This window comes from Oncorhynchus mykiss, chromosome 16, assembly GCF_057628025.1.
Source record: "Oncorhynchus mykiss isolate SJ-2025 chromosome 16, ASM5762802v1, whole genome shotgun sequence".
NCBI lineage: Eukaryota > Metazoa > Chordata > Actinopteri > Salmoniformes > Salmonidae > Oncorhynchus > Oncorhynchus mykiss.
The window spans coordinates 44954668-44975780 of record NC_143037.1 but is presented as its reverse complement, the minus strand read 5'-3'; the positions used below and the strand labels follow the sequence as shown (position 1 = coordinate 44975780).

The 21113-nt window shown below is 40.7% G+C and overlaps 1 protein-coding gene across 4 annotated transcripts; it reads right to left on the bottom strand.

Annotated features, from left to right (window-relative positions):
• Positions 1–73: 73 nt before the first annotated feature.
• On the bottom strand, positions 74–19627 carry LOC110492034 (cAMP-dependent protein kinase inhibitor gamma). Of its 4 annotated transcripts, XM_021566000.3 has the most exons (5): positions 19219–19489; positions 12452–12611; positions 2840–2903; positions 1251–1435; positions 74–817 (listed from the first exon to the last, which is right to left on the bottom strand). In XM_021566000.3, exons 2-5 carry the CDS (start codon positions 12591–12593, stop codon positions 735–737), a joined length of 474 nt encoding a protein of 157 aa, XP_021421675.2. In that variant the 5' UTR covers positions 12594–12611; positions 19219–19489; the 3' UTR covers positions 74–734. The 4 variants fall into 4 exon arrangements, with proteins under 4 accessions (XP_021421675.2, XP_021421677.1, XP_090058990.1 ...); XM_021566002.3 differs by lacking the exon at positions 12452–12611 and having other exon boundaries at positions 19219–19627; XM_090202864.1 differs by lacking the exons at positions 12452–12611; positions 19219–19489 and adding an exon at positions 5762–6325.
• Positions 19628–21113: the final 1486 nt, after the last annotated feature.

Sequence of the window (21113 nt, the reverse complement as noted above, 5' to 3'; positions counted from 1 at the left end):
TTTCATCTCTCTCAGATATAGGATAGGCACTTCAGTCCCCCCAAAAAAAATCTAAAGGAAGTTTGTTCTGTTGTTCCTTGTAGTGAATCTGTAATTCAATGAGTTTGTATGGGCTATTAGCAGTAAAGACAAATTACATTTTTTTTTGTTAAAACAATTCCATATAGCCTAGCACTTACACATTTTATTGCACAAAGAAATTCCAATTACAAAGATATCAGAGAACCATTTGAAATAAATATGACCTCCATTACAGTACATTGTAATTGCAACTTCATGTGTTCTTGTAAAAGAAAGGGTAAACTAAGAAACATGTTTAACTGGGCCACAAACGTACACATAACAAAAGGAGTAACAAATGATTATAGATTCTGTATAGCTCTTCTTCTTGATGGGAGTTAGGTCCAAAGTTCTGTGCTTTCTCATAGTGATATGAGAACATTTCCTTTACCACTGTATTCCAGCAGCAACTATAGGCCAGGATCAGATGTAGTCCTACTTGTCAACTGTCAAGTTCTGTCAACTCCATTTCCCACAATGCCAATTGATAAAGGAGAGGAAGTATCATGCAACTGGACCAGCAAAGCTCCATCAGAGCTACACAGTGAGAGATTATGTCATTGCTGTTGAGGAGTAGGATTCAGGCAGGCAGGACAACCAGTAGATTTCCCTCTCTCCGTGTCTCCTGCTGTCCCTTCCTGTCTGTGTCCCTCTCTCCTCTCCTGTGAGGTGGTTTACGATGGGCCCTTGACTCCCTGGGCCTCTTGGCTGGTTGACCCTTCACCCTCAGGGGCTGGTGATGCACCAGTCTCTCCTTCTGAAAGACAGAGGAAACATGGTCCATTAAAAAAAAACAGCAACCACAAAGGATATTTTTCCACATAAACTGTTTCATATGGCGCAAGTGAACAGCAAATAAGGTATCGTTTAAAAAATAATAATACATGTGCAAAATTCTAAAACACTTTTTGTCATTATGGGGTATTGCAATTTTAGAATAAGGCTGTAACGTCACAAAATGTGGAAAAGGGGACGAGGTCTGAATACTTTCCGAATGCACCCTATAAGTCTAATATCTATGTTCATGTTTTACAGGTATGTCAATTGTAAAGTCTTTTTGTCTAATGTATTTTTCATTATATGTTGGACCCCAGGAAGACTAGCTGTCGCCATTGGCGTCGGCTAACGGGGATCCTAATAAAATCATAAACCATAAAGACACCTCCTGGTTATATAGCATATACGCTCACCTGCAGCCTTCAGGTCCATCCCTTCCATGCCTTTGGTTAATTCACTGGTGCTGGCTGCTGCCCCCTGTCCCTGGATGTCAGGTACTGCGTTCCTGCGGCCTGTACGATCACAATTGATGAAGTCAGAGTACGACGTTGTTGTCTCCACATCCATCATCTGTCCATGACCAGAAACCTCATTACACCTGCAGAGAGAGGGATGGATAAAGTGGGAATGAGAGAGAGAACACAGATGATGCAAAGGACATCAATACACACTTGGGCTTTTCAAAGTCCTACTACTGTGCCAAACACGGTAGTAGCCTGGTTATGCATCCACCATAGCAGCTGGAACTGTGTAAAAACGGAAAATAAACAGTTTGGTTCTGGTTGACACACTAGTCTGAGGGGTATGACTCTGTCAATGTTGAGCCATACAGGTCTGTGCCATTCTGTAGCAACAGTGAAGGAGTTCATTATTGCCATTTGTATTTCTGCACAGGGGCTAATGGAGCTGGTGTCAGTGTTAACTCACCAACCTAATTACAAAAACAAAAAAACAGGAGCGCTGATCTGAGACTCAAACCTTCAAGCCCATCACTCACTTCGGCCGTCTAAAAACTACTCACACAAACAATGCAAGCTTGCAGGAAGTTCCTCTTTATAGGAAATAAGGAGCTTTTATTGAAGTAAAAACACGAGAAGTGATCAATATGAACCAAAGTGTCTGACTGTGCTTATAAAGCCATTCAAAAAGGGCGGAGGTCGGCCGGGGGAGAGAAAAAAAGAAAATAATGAGTTCAAGTAAAGAGCGTATTGAGCTCAGCTATCGATTCCTCCCTGCTCGGTCTTTTTCTTCTTAGCCCATATTAAATTGGGTCATGGATCCTGCCAGGGACTACAACACTGTACAACTGGTGGTTCCTAGGAGAAAAGGAGGGTGGAGGAGAAAAATAAGCTGCTCCAGAAAGAAAAGACAATCATCTACTTTTCGAAGTAAGGGCCTTTCCTCTGGAAAAGAGATGGAGACTGAATCTATGAGCTGGTTAAACCAGACTGAACGCTGCACCCACCATTTGAAACAACTGTGACATGTAGCAAAAAAAATGTGGACTCCAAGCTATGAATTTGTTGGCCCGGTGTGTCTGACAATTACAGGCAGCCGGACGAGTGGACCTTTCCTACTCCCACACTTCCCTCCTCCTCCAACCACCATTAAGAATCAGCCATGGTTGGCCTATGGTCAAGAGCCTTGTAGTGACACTCAAAACAGCATTACAAAGAGTTGATAAGAGAGCTGAATGTCAATCTCGAGCATAACAAAGTTCTACATAGTTTGATAGTCAAGGTCAGGTCGCCACAAATAAGCAACTTTGCCTGCCAAAAAACAACAACGTGTCAACGGATTCAACAAAACATTGAACCCTGAAGAATTCCTGGAGAAAAACTAAGTTGGCAGCAACAGCCTTCTCTCCTTCCATTTTAGCAGTGACACAGTAACCCTGGGTCGGGTGGTTGTCAAACACTCCACTCACATTCCTTTAGTATCACTCAGAGGAACTCATTCAGAACGGCTTCCTCTCTACAGATATTATAAATATTATAATTACCCAGTGTCCGTCGGTATGGGGCAAGGGCAGCTGTGTCTGTGCTGCTTGAAAAAAGAGGAATGAGCTGCAGGGGAGAGAGAGAGAGAGCCGCATAGAATTAGATTACTAGAACAGACATTTGCATTCAAGTCAACACTCTGTGATGGGTGGACCGGTGACCTTATTAGTCAAATTGTCATGGTCTGAAAGGTTTTATCCGTCCTCCCCTCCAGGAGAGGACAGCACCCCAGGAAATGTCACTGAGTGTAGGGCTTCCCTGGGCTGATCCAGAGCACTCATCATCCACCCATCAGCTAGTACCATGACCATGCTTCTCACAAAAAACATCCAAAAATAAAACTAAATACCTCCTCTAATCTATTTTCTCTGCAGACAGAAATTGTGTTTAAAATGTACCTTAGATCAACATTAGAAAACAGCACTTTCTCGGTGAAAGATGTTCCGTTGTTGTCTGCCTCACAACAGCATTTGGGACCTTTATCTAATTGCCATTTTTGTGGTCTCATGAGGACTTACCCACACATGCTGCTTTTCAGCCTCACACACACACGATCATTAACAAGCTGGTTTCCATGGAGGGATGTTCTGATCTTTAGCACATTTACTCTGCTCTGTTCCAACGCTGCTGTGGAGGCTTAAGAAGGCTGCAGCATCTCATTGAAAATACTGTGTGTGTGTGTGTGTGTGTGTGTGTGTGTGTGTGTGTGTGTGTGTGTGTGTGTGTGTGTGTGTGTGTGTGTGTGTGTGTGTGTGTGCGCATAATCTACATAGAGTATACATAGACGTGTTATTATAATGCATGGCACTGTCTGCTTGAGGCAAGCAGTTTGTTACTGTAACCAAGTTCTACCTCAGTTCGCCACTTCACTTTTACTGTAGTCTATGGCTTAACCGTTTGTTTTCCCAGTGCCACAGTTTAAAAGTCACAATGGTAACTCAATACATTAGCCTAAAGGGCTCTCTTTATGTCCTGAAAGGGTAGAGCAGGGGAGGAGAGGAAACTGTACCCAGCTGCAGCTTTTAACATTACCAGAGGTCAAATGTGTGCTTTCAGCCCAGACAAAAGACCTTAACTCTCTACGGGAAACGAATACTGTAGAGTGCAGTACAGTCAGTGTGATCTGTTAGTTTAGCTCAGTGCTCGCTCTACTGCAAGACACTAATGTGTGTTTACAATGTTCTGTGAATCTCTGAGGAAGCTATGATTCTCGGAACAAGAGGCGGAGCTTTCATTGGCTCCATTTACAATACATCACTAGTTGAATTTGTGAGAGGGGGAGAGAGCAACCTGGAATCAGGGGTAGATGTAACATAGTAAACGTAAAGCCGAGAGACTAATTGGTACATGTTACATTTTGCATGGCATATATTAATTTGTGGATGTTCATTTCGTATGGTATTTGTTACGAATTGCAATGTGTACAATATGTTACAAAACTTGCTAAACGTATGATATGTTACGAATTCCAATTTGTTGTGGCTAAAGCTGTTAGCTAGGTGGCAAACATTAGCTGGGTTAGGGGTTAAGATTAGGAGTTAGGTAAAAGGGTTAAGGTTACGGGAAGAGTTAGCTAACACGCTAAGTAGTTGCGACATAACTAAAAAAGTAAGATGAAGTTGTTGCAAAGTTGCTAATTAGACAAAATGCTAAAGTTGTTTGTGATGAGATTTGAACACGCAATGTTTGGGTTGCTAGATGTTGGCGTTATACGGCCAACCAACCGTACTTTCGTTTTGGCCTTAAGTAACCTTAGTCGAATCCCCGAGCTGACAAGGCCAAAATCTAGCATTCTGCACCTGAGAAAAGCAGTTAACCCACTGTTCCCCGGGCGCCGTGGATGTCGATCAAGGCAGCCCCCTGCATCTCTCTGATTCAAAGGGGTTCGGTTAAATGCAAGACACATTTCAGTTGAAGGCATTCAGTTGTACAACTGACTAGGTATCCCCCTTTCCCTTACCAAACGTAACATACAGTCTGAGTGTCCTGGGTTTACGTTTACTATGCTACGTCTTTGAAACCAGGCTGGAGCGAGAGAAGGCTCTTGATTGAATAAAGGGCTTTGTTTACAGTATATGAACATCACCGACAAGACAACATGATGTAATAGGACCACCACCACACACATGCACCAATAATCATCAACAAATTAAATGAAATTGTATTGGTCACATACACATATTTAGCCGATGTTATTGTAGCCTGTGAGATCAGCCAGGGAACCGAATGGATATGAGTCAGCAGAATGGCCATAGTGCTTTCACTGGCCTATAGGGAGAGATGCTGGTCCAATCACACCGGAGCCTTTTAAGCCTGATCACTGTAATAAACTCTACATTACCTGCAATAACCTGCACAAAGAAAAGCCGCCTCGCTGTCTTCTAAACCCCATTAGGGCAGTCTCCTGCCCAATTTCAAGTCCGTCAACTATTTCACTGCATTTATTGAGTAGAGGGGAGAAGGCCTAGGCTACACATGACTTAATCCAACTCTCTCATAGCAACAAGCTAATCTTCTGTGACTATTCTTAGCTCCTGCCTGGTTGCTTTGGGGATCTGTTCATTATATTTAAGCAGGAGTAAAGGAGAAAAAATAAATTAAGGTGTAATTATTATAGGCTAAACATGTTAGCTAGACTATAACAATGATCAAAACAAGAGCCCTTCCCTTTTAAATAGCAGAACAAAGGGTATGATTTGCTGATATTGGGATGAGAAACCATAGGAAACCATGTGCAACAGGCTGAGTAGGACACTCAACTTCCCTAATATTCCTGTTAAAACAGGAATGCCAAGTCCAGCCAAACACCAAAAAGCCTTTATAATCAAACCACATTCATTCAGAATTTTCAGACAGAAAAAGATACCAATTTACCAAAAATAATCTGAAAAAAAAATAATAATAATTTTGTTTTTGAATTTTACCCGTACGGGCTCGGGAGAGACGAAGGTTGAAAGTCATGCGTCCTCCAATACACAACCCAACCAAGCCGCACTGCTTCGTAACACAGCGCGCATCCAACCCGGAAGCCAGCCGCACCAATGTGTCGGAGGAAACACTGTGCACCCGGCAACCTTGGTTAGCGTGCACTGCGCCGGCCCGCCACAGGAGTCGCTGGTGCGTGATGAGACAAGGATATCCCTACCGGCCAAGCCCTCCCTAACCCGGACGACGCTAGGCCAATTGTGCCTCGCCCCACGGACCTCCCGGTCGCGGCCGGTTACGACAGAGCCTGGGCGCGAACCCAGAGTCTCTGGTGGCACAGCTGGCGCTGCAGTACAGTGCCCTTAACCACTGCACCACAAACTCCAGTTTTAGAACTCCAAACTCAGTGTGTGTAAAGCAGACAGCAGTCCATCGAGGCTCTCTCCTTCCCCTCCTCGGAGCCAGGGCTTCACCGATACACTGGGAGTCTGGGTGCTGGCCGTTCTCATTCTGTCAGCAGCTACTGCCTGCCTGTGTTGACTACCAGCCCATTCCACAACACTGAGTTGTATTTCCTCCAGCAACAGGGTTAGCATTGTTGTTCTACACAGCGCTTTAATTTCCCCTGGTAGTAGTGAGAAGTATAAAAGTTAAATCAGAAAGATAGCCTGGTGTGAGTTGAGGGAGAACTTGCAGCAGTTTGCATTTGTGAAGTAACAAATTCCCTGACTGACACAGGGAGGCTTAGGCTCCAACATCTTTGCCAAGTTTAATTTAGAAGAGTAACTAAGGGCTTTTTCAGAACCTCACAACTGCAGTTGCCCTCATTGCTCCCTGTGGCGCACTATGTAAATCCCTATGTAAATCTATCCAAATCGTTCCCATAGCTACAGATCTAGCCTATCATTAAGGGATAATACACTACTTAATGCAATCTGTTTTCTCCCTCTTTTGATGCTGAAGAAACCATGTTGATTGGCAATATCCAATTAGCATTTCTTGAACGATCATTTGGATCATTGTGTGTTGGCAATAAGTGGTGGGGTGAGCTGAGCAGTGCTCTGAGGGAGTAACAGTGACAAGGAGACCCAGGGGATGTGGAGTTCTAGTGGGCAGCCTGGTTCGTGTTCAGTAGCGCACGCTGTAGCAAAACATTTTGCAACAGTAAACAAAATCTTTGATCTTATTGGACAAGTTCAGCTGGTAATTTACTGTTTCAAAGGGACTGTTTCAAACAACACAACCATTCTGCTTTAGGACCTTCAGCTGGAGGATGACATCACTGGGGCTTCACCCGACGTCCCTCACATGACTCACCACATCTCAGGAAGTCCTTCATAACTTCCACATATTCTCAAGGCGCCTAATCAACTAACACAGCTTCCCTGAAAAACTTGCTGCTCCCAGGCCCACTGAATAAAAATCAACATAATCTACTGTAACACACCAATGGCAGGCCTGACATGGAAACTCATACATTAATTAACATCTAAACAGCCTTTTGAATCTTTTAAAATCCTAGTAGGCCAAAGATCCTGAGGACGTCAAACTAACACAAAGTTTAATATTCATCTTGCTTCATAGGTTCTTCAAGGCATTTCAGAATCCTCCTCGATGCCCAAAACCAGAAGGCAAAAATAAGGTCATGAACAAGAATAAAATAGTCTCACAATACAGGTAGAATACATTCTTTACAGTAGACCATTCTGTTCTCTATGTTGGCCTAGTTCCGTGTGTTACAGGCTACCGAAAGCTAGGTCAATATCAGTGCCTGTGGACCACGGGCTTAATGCATTATAACAATGTAGGGCCCGTGGAGATACATAATGGTTGGTCTTCTCACACTGCAACCACACCACATGACCACAATGGAATAAAGTGACTTCCATCTTGAGGGCAAAGCAGCACAAAAGCAGAAAGTGTATAGTGCCTCTGGTGAATGAATGTCATCCATGAGTGGAAATAGAGAGGAGAAAGGAGCTGTACAATTAAATAAGCTTTTCTATTCTCTTCTCCAGAATACATTAGAGGGATACGTGTGTAGGTCACCCTATAACCCTTCTCCACCCTGTCAGCCAGACACGTCAGATCAGAGAGCAACAGTAATGGCGTATTTTTGTAGGCACTAACCGAGGCTAACTCCACCCTGGCTCAGTGTCCAAAGCCTATGGGGAAATTAATGGATGTTTTGGTTAAATGACTAAAATAAAGCCTGTGGTAAACACAGGCTTAGGAGATCTTATAAGTTTAGTTCTATAAAATAATCTTTATCGGCTAACGTCAGCTAAACAATTAAAACGCTAACGATGTGCTAACATTTAAACAATAAAACTATAATTCTGGTTGCATGCCTTTCACGTCTAGCTAACAGGCGTCGCTTGCCTTATCAGACGGACCCAATGTCTCGTCTGGACAACATCGTTCAGGAAGCGATAAAACGAGCACCTTCCCCCTGAAGAGATATGGTTGCAGCCTGGAGTAAATCAACATACTATCCTTGCGTTTTCGTTCAAGCTGGTAAGCAGAAAGCTAACTAAACTAACTAGCTTTTTGTCAGACTAGTGTAGCGTAGACTAGTTTGTGTGGTCCGCGTTGTAACGTGAAAAATGACGCTACTAATGTTGTAGTTCCATATCTTTGGCCGTTAGCGACTAATTAGTAAATAGCTTGAGCACATAAAGGCTTCATAATTCATAAAAAGTTCATGTTAACTGACTGATATCTCATAGAACGAAACATACAAGATCTTCTAAGCCTGTGTTAACCTCAGACCTTATTTTCGGCGTATATCCCAAAACACTATTCTTTTCCCCATTAATTTCCCCCACAGGAATAGCCAACGAACCAGAGGTAGAAAATACAAATGTACTTCAGTTATTTTAGGACTACAAGCTGGCGAGCTCTATAAGTGTACTGTAGCAACATGGCCTGCCAGACCTATACAGCAAGGGGCTTCCCCAGTCCGTGTGTGCGTGTGGAGGACAGCCACAAATCACAGCTGAGGCTGAGTCAGAAGCAGGTGTTAACAGCTTTAGAGGAAAACTGCTGATGTTAACAGTCCAAAGAACTCACTCATCTCTGGACGTCATAGAAAAGCCGCATACATATCGGAACTGGTCTCCCCCCCCCATGCTGCTAAATCACCATCGATTTACCATCGTAAATCAAAATGTTTAATGGGGATTAAAACATTTTTTTATGTCCTTTTGAGACAGACTGGTTGGATAAGCAAAGGCACAAACACTTACACTCTCCTCTTTTCTGGTGCAGAATGAGTTTATAGGAAAAAGCTAACGAGCCAGGACACCCATATGGTGAGGCACTGGGGTGCTTCTGAAATGGCAATCTATTTCACATACGGCTCTGGTCAAAAGTAGTGCACTATAATGGGAAATAGTGTGCCATTTTGGATGTGATCAGAAACTCACTGGAGAAGATAATGTTTCTGATATGAAATAGAAAAAAGCTCTGAAGTTCTCCTGAAGAAATGTTCCTAAAACAACAGTGACTAAAACAACCGTGACAGAAAGTACAATTTGTGCTGCTTTTCTTTAGAGTAAATGTCATCGTGCTATCTTTCTAAGCCTGCTAAACAAACACAGATCTGTTTCCGCCAAATGAAATATGATATGGCCTACCTAACAATGCTGAACATGTGCAAGAGTAAAGTTGAGTATGACATGTTTTTTTTTTTTTTACAAACATTTACCAATAATCCCCGTTTGTTACTTTAAGCTGAATGCACATGTATAGGTGTCAAGCAGAGCCCGGGTTTCCACGACAACAATTTTAGGAGTGTTTTAATGACGCATCTTCCCTTCAACAGCAGAAACCACTTTGTTACCAATTATTTTTCACTAGTCTTGTTCAACTAAAAATGTCTCATCTCAACTTTTTAAGTCACTCAAACAAAACGATTTTGAGGTACATTTATAAAATATTTTGTCATAGGTGGATATATATATAATCTAATAAATTAGATCCATAAACATTTTTATATATATAAAAAAAATTCTGACCATGTGGATTATTTATCTTTATTTATATATCAGTATGGGAGCTTAAAGATAAATAATCCACATGGTCAGAGAAAAAAATGTAATCTATATATATATATATAAAAAACATTGTTCAGTGGGGCAAAATGCCCCCAGGGCAATCAACACAAGTCAAATGGTGCCTATATTAGCATTTTCCAAATCATCTAAGTAACATTGAGTTACACAATCAGATATTTTAGGATGATTTGGACAAAAACAATGTCAAACTATATTAATAGTGACATGTGCAATTTTTTTCCTGTCAGACAACAGACATTTCCCTTAAGGGGGACAGTTTTCCCCAAGTTACCTTACTGATAGGACAGAAAGAAAAGGGAGTGCTGCTCTCTGATCAGCTTTCTCTATTCAAAACTTACCTTAACATTATAATTATTTCACAATACTAATGACGGATCAGCTCCTAGAGAGATATTGCCACCTTCGGCTGCAAATATTGAGGTGGCTTATTTTAATGCTTACTCAATAAAAATGCACAAAATCCCCGATTTGGCACATCATTGCGCACGTTAGGCTACACACACCATGAAAAATGTAGAGACAAATTACAGACAGTAGCCTACAAGCAGCAAAATAGTGATTGAACATGAAATATATCTCAATATGATTGAAAAAGGCCAATACCGTTTATTTTAATGCAGTCATATCGGATTTCATTTGAAGCTTCTCTTTAAATGCCGCTTGTTTGTATAAATTGCAAAGACATTGGCAACTGTGTGTTTGTAGTCAACTTGGTTCTAAAGTTAGAGGTCACAGAGAGAAGGCTAAATGTGATTCTATGTTTAGCAGAGATCTTCTGTGTATGAAGTGATGCGGGGGGGGGGGGGCAAATAAGCATCTAATGACGCACAGCTGTTCTATGAGTGGCCTGAGGCAGGCGTAAGATTACGAGTATTTTCAAGTGAAACGATAAAGGGAAATTTAAAAAAATGGTCAACTTCATATTCATAATTTCCAGCACTACCTGAATATCAACATACTGCATGTGAAAATGACACATCTATGTTTTGTAGTGCAATTAGTATGCAATTAACAGGCGATACCTACTCATAATTGGTTAGAATTACAGGATGCACACCGATGTCATTGGAAACTCTTATCGTCTATATTTTTTACTACAAAACATAGGAACGCTCCATTTTCACATATGTTGATGTCGGGGTGATGCTGGAGATGAATTTGAAACACTGACATTTCCCTTTAATACCGATGATTTTGGGAAACAGCTGAGATTTAATGATGCTCCTACGAAAGGTTCTAACGGTCAACTTACATGCTGACCACACCACTCGCGTTGCAAAATAAAATGCACACATACATATTATTTAATCATTGCACCCACACTGCTCACGAGCGTCTGCATGGCCAGGCACTAAAATAGAATTTGTTTCTATTTGTGACGCTCAACACGCTGAAAGTCCAGCCTCTCCCATCTCCTCATTGGTTGTTAGTTGCACATACACACGTGGGTAATTGAAAGATGAACTGAGGTTTCCGAATGGCGCAGCAGTCTAAGGCACTGCATCTTAGTGCTAGAGACTTCACTACAGACACCCTGGTTTGAATCCAGGCTGTATCATAACCGGCCGTGATTGGGAGTCCAATAGGGCGGCGCACAATTGGCCCCGCATCATTCGGGTTTGGCCGGTGTAGGCCGTCATTGTAAATAAGAAATTCTTCTTAACTGACTTGCCTAGTTAAATAAAGGTTAAAAAAAAAAACTGAGGTCCACACTCCAGTCAGTTGTGGTAACACACGAAAGTTGGTGGCCAACCGCCATATACAGTCCAAAATATGAAGAAGCCTGAAGGAAGGAGAGACGACTGGAAGCCGTTTTATCTGTGGATTAATTGTCGGAGTAGAGGACCTTGTGCATTTTAGGTAAAATAACAACCCAATGTTTATATCCCAGGACAAATGAGCTAGCTACAGCAAGCTAGCTAGCTAAATTGCCATACATGCTTAATACTTTTCAACCCGTCCCCAAATTAATATAATTGGTTCAGAGTTTGTTTTGATATTTCAACCCGTATGTCCTGATCGCGTCCGGTGTGGGTGGACAAAATCAAATTGCGCGCGATGGCGCACACGGTCTGGTCAGCATGTTAGCCTTAAGATGTTTTTTGGGGGGGAAACCGAACACAGGCGACATTGCAAAGACGAGACAAGCAGATAACTCTGAGAAGGAGTCAAGAGAGTGGGAATATTTAGACGTCTCTTTAGCTCTGTTCACTATCACGGTGGTAGAAAGGGATCATGGTGACAGACTAAGTATATTTCTGCTCTCATATTTAACATACAACTCTAGCAGAGTTGTTTATGGACTGGCTTCTCCAAACCACCCCGTCAGACTTAAAAAGTAAAAAGAGGATGGGACTGAACAGGACCACCATGCTTTACTTCTTAGAATAAACAAGAGGGGAGAGGAAAGAATGCATGTTTATTATTGTGGTTGTGGCCAAATAAGGCAATCTGTTATTGGATCATACTGGAAAACACCCTGTTATGCATGTATGTGTATAGCGACTGAACTGGTATCTACACAAAACAACTAGTAGGTTGCAGCTTTTTTCAACACCTGTTTCAGTAAAGGTCCTCCCCAACCAAACTGAACACATCTCAATCACTTACCAGGGCTAAAACATATCCACAGCTGCACCAGGTCTCGCAGCCGCAGCCTTGTCCTCTCCAACAAATCTACCAGGATGTGGATGTCCAGTGATTCGATTTTGCTTTGTACAGAATGAGGAGGGTGGAAGTGAAGGCACAACATTCCCCGTAAGCAGCAAGCCTTGAAAAACAGCAAACTTGGGTAATCATTATGGTTTGTTAGAAGTAATCAAACCAGCTCTTCACTATAATAACTACTAATGTAGTACATGAAGATTATTGAGAAATGTAATCTTAGTTGCTAGTTATTTACTCAGGTTACCCAGTCATGTTAATGATTTTTTTAAAGTCAATCATTAGCATTATTCTAAGAGGGCCTCAATCATACCCACTTAGAACTAACTAACCAACCCTTTACATGTTCTTAATGACTAAGCCTACGTAGTTATTTTGCTAAACCAATTAGCATCTAGACTTCCTGAAAAAGTTTGAAAACACAAAGTGATGTGTAATATGAAAATCATGACTCAACTTAACTAAAGTAATGCCACGATTAAGTTAGAGACTTAAGAAGCAGCAAACAAGCACATTCGGACAAATCTTAAGTCTGGTCTACAGACGAGGTGTGTGTGTGTACGCGTATATATGATGTCTTTGTGCAGTAAAATACATTTAACTTCCTGCCAGTCATTTGGTCATGAGAAAGTGAAGGAGCTAAAAACTGACACACAACCAAATGTCCTCCAGCCTGGTCTAACTACAGAGCATATGCTCTACAAGTCCATCACATTTTCAGAGAGGGCTCACAAGTAATTTTGAAGGTAAAATAAATTATGAGCACCACAAACATAGTGAATGGAAAAATGGATTCAAAGAGAACTCTGCTGGTGATTTGCTGAATGTACACTACTAAAAGGAGGGCTGTGATTGGTTAATGACATACACTACCAGTCAAAAGTTTTAGAACACCTACTCATTCAAGGGTTTTTCTTTATTTTTACTATTTCCTACATTGTAGAATAATAGTGAAGACATCAAAACTATGAAATAACATATGGAATCAAGTAGAAACCAAAAGAAAAAAGTGTTAAATCAAAATATATTTGAGATTCTTCAAATAGCCACCCTTTGCCTTGATGACTGCTTTCCACACTCTTGGTATTCTCTCAACCAGCTTCATGAGGTAGTCTTTCTGGAATGCATTTCAATTAACAGGTCGGCCTTGTTAAAAGTTAATTTGTGGAATTTATTTCCTTCTTAATGCGTTTGAGCCAATCGGTTGTGTTGTGACTAGAGGTCGACCGATTATGATTTTTCAACGCCAATACCGATTATTGGAGGACCAAAAAAAGCTGATACCGATTAAATCGGACGATTTGTATTTATTTTATATTTGTAATAATGACAATTACAACAATACTGAATGACCACTTATTTGAACTTAACATAATATATCAATAAAATAAGTTTAGCCTCAAATAAATAATGAAACATGTTCAATTTTGTTTAAATAATGCATAAACAAAGTGTTGGAGAAGAAAGTAAAAGTGCAATATGTGCCATGTAAGAAAGCTAACGTTTCAGTTCCTTGCTCAGAACATGAGAACATATGAAAGCTGGTGGTTCCTTTTAACATGAGTCGTCAATATTCCCAGGTAAAAACTTTTAGGTTGTAGTTATTATAGGAATTATAAGACTATTTCTCTCTATACCATTTGTATTTCATTAACCTTTGACTATTGGATGTTCTTATAGGCACTTTAGTATTGCCAGTGTAACAGTATAGCTTCCGTCCCTCTCCTCGCTCCTACCTGGGCTGGAACCAGGAACACATCGACAACAGCCACCCTTGAAGCAGCGTTACCCATGCAGAGCAAGGGGAACAACCACTCCAAGTCTCAGAGCAAGTGATGTTTGAAACGCTATTAGCGCGCATCCCGCTAACTAGCTAGCCATTTCACATCGGTTACTCCAGCCTCATCTCGGGAGTTGATAGGCTTGAAGTCATAAACAGCGCAATGCTTGAAGCACAGCAAAGAGCTGCTGGCAAAACACACAAAAGTGCTGTTTGAATGAATGCTTACGAGCCTGCTGCTGCCTACCATCGCTCAGTCAGACTGCTCTATCAAATCATAGACTTAATTATAACATAATAACACAGAAATACGAGCCTTAGGTCATTAATATGGTCAAATCCGGAAACTATCATCTCGAAAACAAGACGTTTATTCTTTCAGTGAAATACGGAACCGTTCCGTATTTTATCTAACGGGTGGCATCCATAAGTCTAAATATTCCTGTTACATTGCACAACCTTCAATGTTATGTCATAATTCCGTAATATTCTGGCAAATTAGGTGGCCCAAACTGTTGCATATACCCTGACTCTGCATGAAATGAACGCAAGAGAAGTGACACAATTTCACCTTGTTAATATTGCCTGCTAACCTGGATTTATTTTAGCTAAATATGCAGGTTTAAAAAGATATACTTGTGTATTGATTTTAAGAAAGGCATTGATGTTTATGGTTAGGTACACATTGGAGCAACGACAGTCCTTTTTCACGAATACGCACCGGATCGATTATATGCAACGCAGGATACGCTAGATAAACTAGTAATATCATCAACCATGTGTAGTTAACTAGTGATTATGATTGATTGATTGATTGTTTTTTATAAGATACGTTTAATGCTGGCTAACAACTTACCTTGGCTTACTGCATTCGCGTAACAGGCAGGCTCCTCATGGAGTGCAACGAGAGGCAGGTGGTTGTAAGCGTTGGACTAGTTAACTAAGGTTGCAAGATTGGATCCCCGAGCTGACAAGGTAAAAATCTGTCGTTCTGCCCCTGAACAAGGCAGTTAACCCACCGTTCCTAGGCCGCCATTGAAAATAAGAATGTGTTCTTAACTGACTTGCCTAGTTAAATAAAGATTAAATAAAGGTGTAAAAAATAAATAAATAAAAAATAATCTGCCAAATCGGTGTCCAAAAATACAGATTTCAAATTTGTTATGAAAGCTTGAAGTCGACCTCTAGTTGTGACAAGGTGGGGGGGTATACAGAAGATAGCCCTATATGGTAAAAGACCAAGTACATATTATGGCAAGAACAGATCAAATAAGCAAAGAGAAACGAGTCCATCATTACTTTAAGACATGAAGGTCAGTCAATACGGAACATTTTAAGAACTTCGAAAGCTTCTTCAAGTGCAGTCGCAAAAACCATCAATCGCTCTCCTGAGGATCGCCACAGGAATGGAGGAGCCAGAGTTACCTCTGCTGCAAACAATAAGTTCATTAGAGAGTTACCAGCCTCAGAAATTGCAGCCCAAAGAAATGCTTCAGAGTTCAAGTAACAGACATCTCAACATCAACTGTTCAGAGGAGACTGTGTGAGTCAGGCGTTCACGGTAGAATTGCTGCAAAGAAACCACTACTAAAGGACACCAATAAGAAGGAGACTTGCTTGGGCCAAGAAACAAGAACAATGGACGTTAGACCGGTTGAAATTTGTCCTTTGTTCTGGAGTCCAAATTGAAGATTTTTGGTGCCAACCATGTCTTTGTGAGACGCAGTGTGGGTGCTTTGCTGGTGACACTGTCTGTGATTTATTTTGAATTCAAGGCACACCACAGCATTCTGCAGCAATACGCCATCCCAACTGGATTGGGCTTAGTGGGACTATCATTTGTTTTTCAACAGGACAATGACCCAACACACCTCCAGGCTATGTAAGGGCTATTTGTCCAAGAAGGAGAGTGATGGAGTACTGCATCAGATGACCTGGCCTCCACAATCCCCCGACCAACCAAATTGAGATAGTTTGGGATGAGTCGGACCGCAAAGTGGAAAGGAAAAGCAGCCAAGAAGTGCTCAGCATATGTGAGAACTCCTAGAATGTTGGAAAAGCATTCCAGGTGAAGCTAGTTGAGAGAATGCCAAGTGTGCAAAGCTGTCATCAAGGCAAAGGGTGGCTATTTGAAGAATCTCAAATATATTTAGATTTGTTTAACACTTTTTTGGTTACGACATGATTCCATAAGTGTTGTTTCATAGTTTTGATGTCTTCACTAATATTCTACAATGTAGGAAATAGTGAAAATAAAGAAAAACCCTTGAATGAGTAGGTATTCTAAAACTTTTGACCAGTGATGTATGACATATTTTATACATAGAATATCTTTAATAGTACCTGAGAGCCCACTATGGAAATGTAACATGTCTAAAGAGTATTTTGTTCCAAACAATGTCTAAAAAAGGTACTTTTCCGATAGTAATATGAATGTTTAATGTTGAAAAAATGTATGTGAAAATTGTTATTTAAGAATCTGGACATACTCCATATTTGAGAGCACACGATAAGGAGTATAATGACACCAAGATGTTGTCTGTATCATGTACAGTTCACAGATCATAGGGTCTTGCATGTATAGCTCTAAAAGGGTCTAAAATGGCCACTTTCATCATGATTTTCTCAAACACTGTGACACAAATGTAAAAAGTACGTAACACATCCTTCCTCCCAATTAGGTTCCTCTGTGAGAATTGCCAGAACAACCAGAGACACCAAAAATAAGCCTATCCTGGCGTGGGATCGCCCACGTAACCAGATTTACACCAGAGACTAAAATAATGTACTTCCTGAGGGAAGAAAGTGATGGCCACCACACCCAAAACGATAAACAACCATACACAACAACCCAACAAAACACACACACAGTACTTTACACTCGCCCAGAGTAGGCCTACTCTACAGTGGATTCAATCTGAATTTTTCCTGGCTAATAATGTTATTGTTACCTTGGCAGCTATCAACATACACACAGATATGACATCCATTAGCTGAAGTGGGAGTTGTAAAAGAAAGAAGAGAGTGGTTCTGCTGGTGCTACTGCAGATACACAGTACAGGCTTACAGTACATTAGCATTATTGTTGATCCATGAAGCCTTAACTGCATCTGAAAGATAGAAAATGACTCATGCTTTTCACCCCTGGTCTTAAAGGTGTGTGCAGGCTTTTGTCCAAGTTCATATCATCTGATTCAGCTAATGGTCTTGTTTATCAAGTGATTGTGCTGCTGGCCTTGGAACAAAAACCCTGCTAATACACATGGCATCCCTACAGGACCAAGAGGGAACATTGACCAAAGCAAGAGGGCTATATTTTTCTACCAGAAACATGCAGAGGGTGTATCCACTAGAAACCAAACGAGAAGTGAACTTGTCCACTAAGAAATTATTGTTTTTGGTTACAGTTCGCACTAATTAATACACCCCAGGTCCACTGGGGCCCCCCTTCATCTACTACTGGGTCAATAGGCAACATCTCCATTTACACCAACACACCCAAATGATAATCATGTGTTCATACAGATAACCAGTTACAGCAGTACCTGTTCACAAGAAATCCCCCTGTCAAGGCAAATTGTAAACTGCATATGCAAATGTGATGATCATGATCTTAACAGAGGGTATTTGTTGAGAATGGTTATTTTAAATAGGACTATGTGAAAACACCAATAGCAATCCTCTTTAAAGTGAACTCTTGGGGTAAACAAAAATAATAATAAAATAATAAAAACTCTGTTCTCTTTGCATCGATGCTGCCCTTGCCTTTGAAAGAGGACTCAACTCTTTTCCCAGTTTACTTCACCATTTTGTGGTCTGAGTCCCCTTTGCATTCACTATGTTTAGAAAGGAACCAATATCTTTTTCCAACATTCACTCAATGCAGGACAGGCCATTCCGTCAGAACGTGTTATCGGACAGCTAGATATACCTACTTACATTTTGGAAGCAAATAGATGGCGCTTATTATTTGACCCTGCTGGCCATGTATGAAAGTTTGAACATCTTGAAGAACAATCTGGCCGTAATGCCCATGTACTAAATCTCCACCCGGCACAGCCAGAAGAGGACTGGCCACCCCTCAGAGCCTGGTTCCTCTAGGTTTCTTCCTAGGTTCCTTTACCTTAACCATTTAAACTGTCAACTTCAATGGGGTCCCAGGAATCCCAGATAGCAATTACCTTTATTTTGTACGCTATTTTGTGACTCTCACCAAATATGTTGTCGTCTTCTCACACTATTCAAACCCCACAATCGAATAAACAGTTTATGAAGCTCGCTTAACATATAGCAAACTAATAATCTGAATGTCTTAATGTATCAAAACGACACATATATTTCGTAATTTCTGTGCATCCTTGACAGTCGCTAACCAATATCCCAAAACAGCACACGTTTTTTTCGAAGTTCCTTTGGAATGTTCATACTGCACACAAAACATGACTCGAACTGCACTGACTTCAAACAAATTGGCTGATAGGGGCCCAAGTGTGAAAACGCCCATTCTTTTGAAACTGTCATTGTACAGGATCAGTTTATTGGTGCTGAAAGCTGAACTTACTTATGTGTTTACCTGATTATGGTGCGCAATACGCAAAACTGAATCGAATGTTGAAATATTGGACGAGTACATCAATCGCCCAGAATACTGAGAAAATAATAGGCATTGATAGGCTATCTATTTCACCAGACGACAGTACTTTCGGGTCAGATAATATAGCCGCTATAGATAGGAACTCCAATGAGCAAAGAAACAAATAAAACGTCCCTCAAATCCCCAAATGCTGGCCACTTTGACGAACACACGGCCTGCATCAACATAAGAATTGTAGGCTAATTGCTCTTAGTCTAAAAGCACATCGGCCGAGGTCGTGCCGCTACAATCATTTTCACAACAATGTGTTATACTGTAACCAAAATACACATTACTAACCTTGATTCGCAAGCCTTTCTTATCTACTTGTTACAATCGGATCAAACACCAATTAAGTTTCCGGGATCATCTGCAACACGTAGTGTAAATCTTATAAGGACGTTGGTCTGGATTAGTGATAAAAAAGTATCCGAAAGCGGGATGTTTCTCTGGGAACCTCAGGGAAACAATGAGGGAAGGGTACTTCTCAAACAGCTGTTTCCAAAATGGAGTTAGCCACCCCACAGCCAATCAAACACCGTCTTGTGTTTCAGGCGTATTATTGTATTGTGTTCTGTTCTGGGCCCGGTTTCCCGATATCGGTGGAATTTAGGCTTTTAGTGATCTTTCCTACAACGACCGAAAGATGTAGGCAGAGAAAACGGTCGTTGTTGGACCATGTGTCAATACTGACAGGATCGAAATAAATGGAGTGCTGCTCTCAGATTGAAATATTTCCTTAACATATAAAACGTTTAAAATTGATTTAACACACGAATCTTTAGGGGGCATTTTGCCCCATAGACAGGGGCGTTTTGCTCTTATAGTGGCGCAAATAACAACGTAAATTGTCCACTTTTTTCCCTTCAAAATGTTGTTGCCTAAGGATAGCTAGTATGCACATATCTAAATCTTACCAAAATTAGCTTTTTTTTATAGCCTCCTTTTTTCAATTTTCACCTAAATGACATACCCAAATCTAACTGCCTGTAGCTCAGGCCCTGAAGCAAGGATATGCATATTCTTGGTACCATTTGAAAGGAAACACTTTGAAGTTTGTGGAAATGTGAATGTAGGAGAATATAACACAATAGATCTGGTAGAAGAAAATACAAAGAAAAAAACAACCAGTGTTTTTTTTACCACCATCTTTGAAATGCAAGAGAAAGGTCACAGTAATAACCATCACCCTGGTTGTAATTCCGATAGTGTCCACAAGATGGCAGCAGTGTATGCAATATTTCAGATGGATCACTTGAAGTGTGACTGAACCTCAAGACTTTTAGTGTGAAGTCCCCAGGTACATTTGGACAAATCGTGAAGGAGATATTCACATTAATATTATTTTTTTCTGCAAGAATATCATCAAATCAGTATACTTGGACTTTGATTTAGCTTTCCAAGTATTAGTAGCCATATCATAAGCTCAAAATTTGCAAAACAAACAGTTTTCATAACTTCATAACTCTGAAAATCCTTATAATTTTTATCCAAAATGAAAAGGCATGTGGTTGTACAATATTAGTAGCTACATTTTACAACATATACATGGTTTCCGGATACTCCCGTAAAGCCCAGCTCATTGACTATCTAGCTAGCTTTGCTTGGCCCCGATTGTTGCTTATTTGACAAAGATACAGTCATTCAAGTGATGGCCGCCCGAGTCATCGGCGTGCCATGAAGGCGTCGCTCTCTGACCAAATATGGTGTCCTATAGGATATACTACATCCCTAATGAAATAGTGAAGTCTTGGTACCTTCTAGGATCTCTGAGGAATAGATACGAATGTGATTTTACTCGTTAAAACAATGTTTAGGGTGAGATTTTCACAGATTCCTTTCATTGCAAATTGAACAAGTAGAAATACAAAATCGATTGTGCATGCTATATGGACCTTTTTAGGATAAGAAAAATGATTTTATCTAACAAAACGACACATCATGTTATCTCTGGGACCCTTTGGATGATAGATCAGAGCAAGATTTCAGAATGTAAGTACACATTTCACCTTCAGAGGTGAATTTATCAAACCTATCGCAGTGAAAAACTGTTTTGTTGTTAGGAGCTCTCTTCAAACAATAACATGCACTTTTTTTCACAGTAATAGCTACTGTAAATTGGATAGTGCAGTTATATTAACAAGAATTTAAGCTTTCAGGTTACTGAAATTTGTTTCTCTAAATTCTGCGATCTT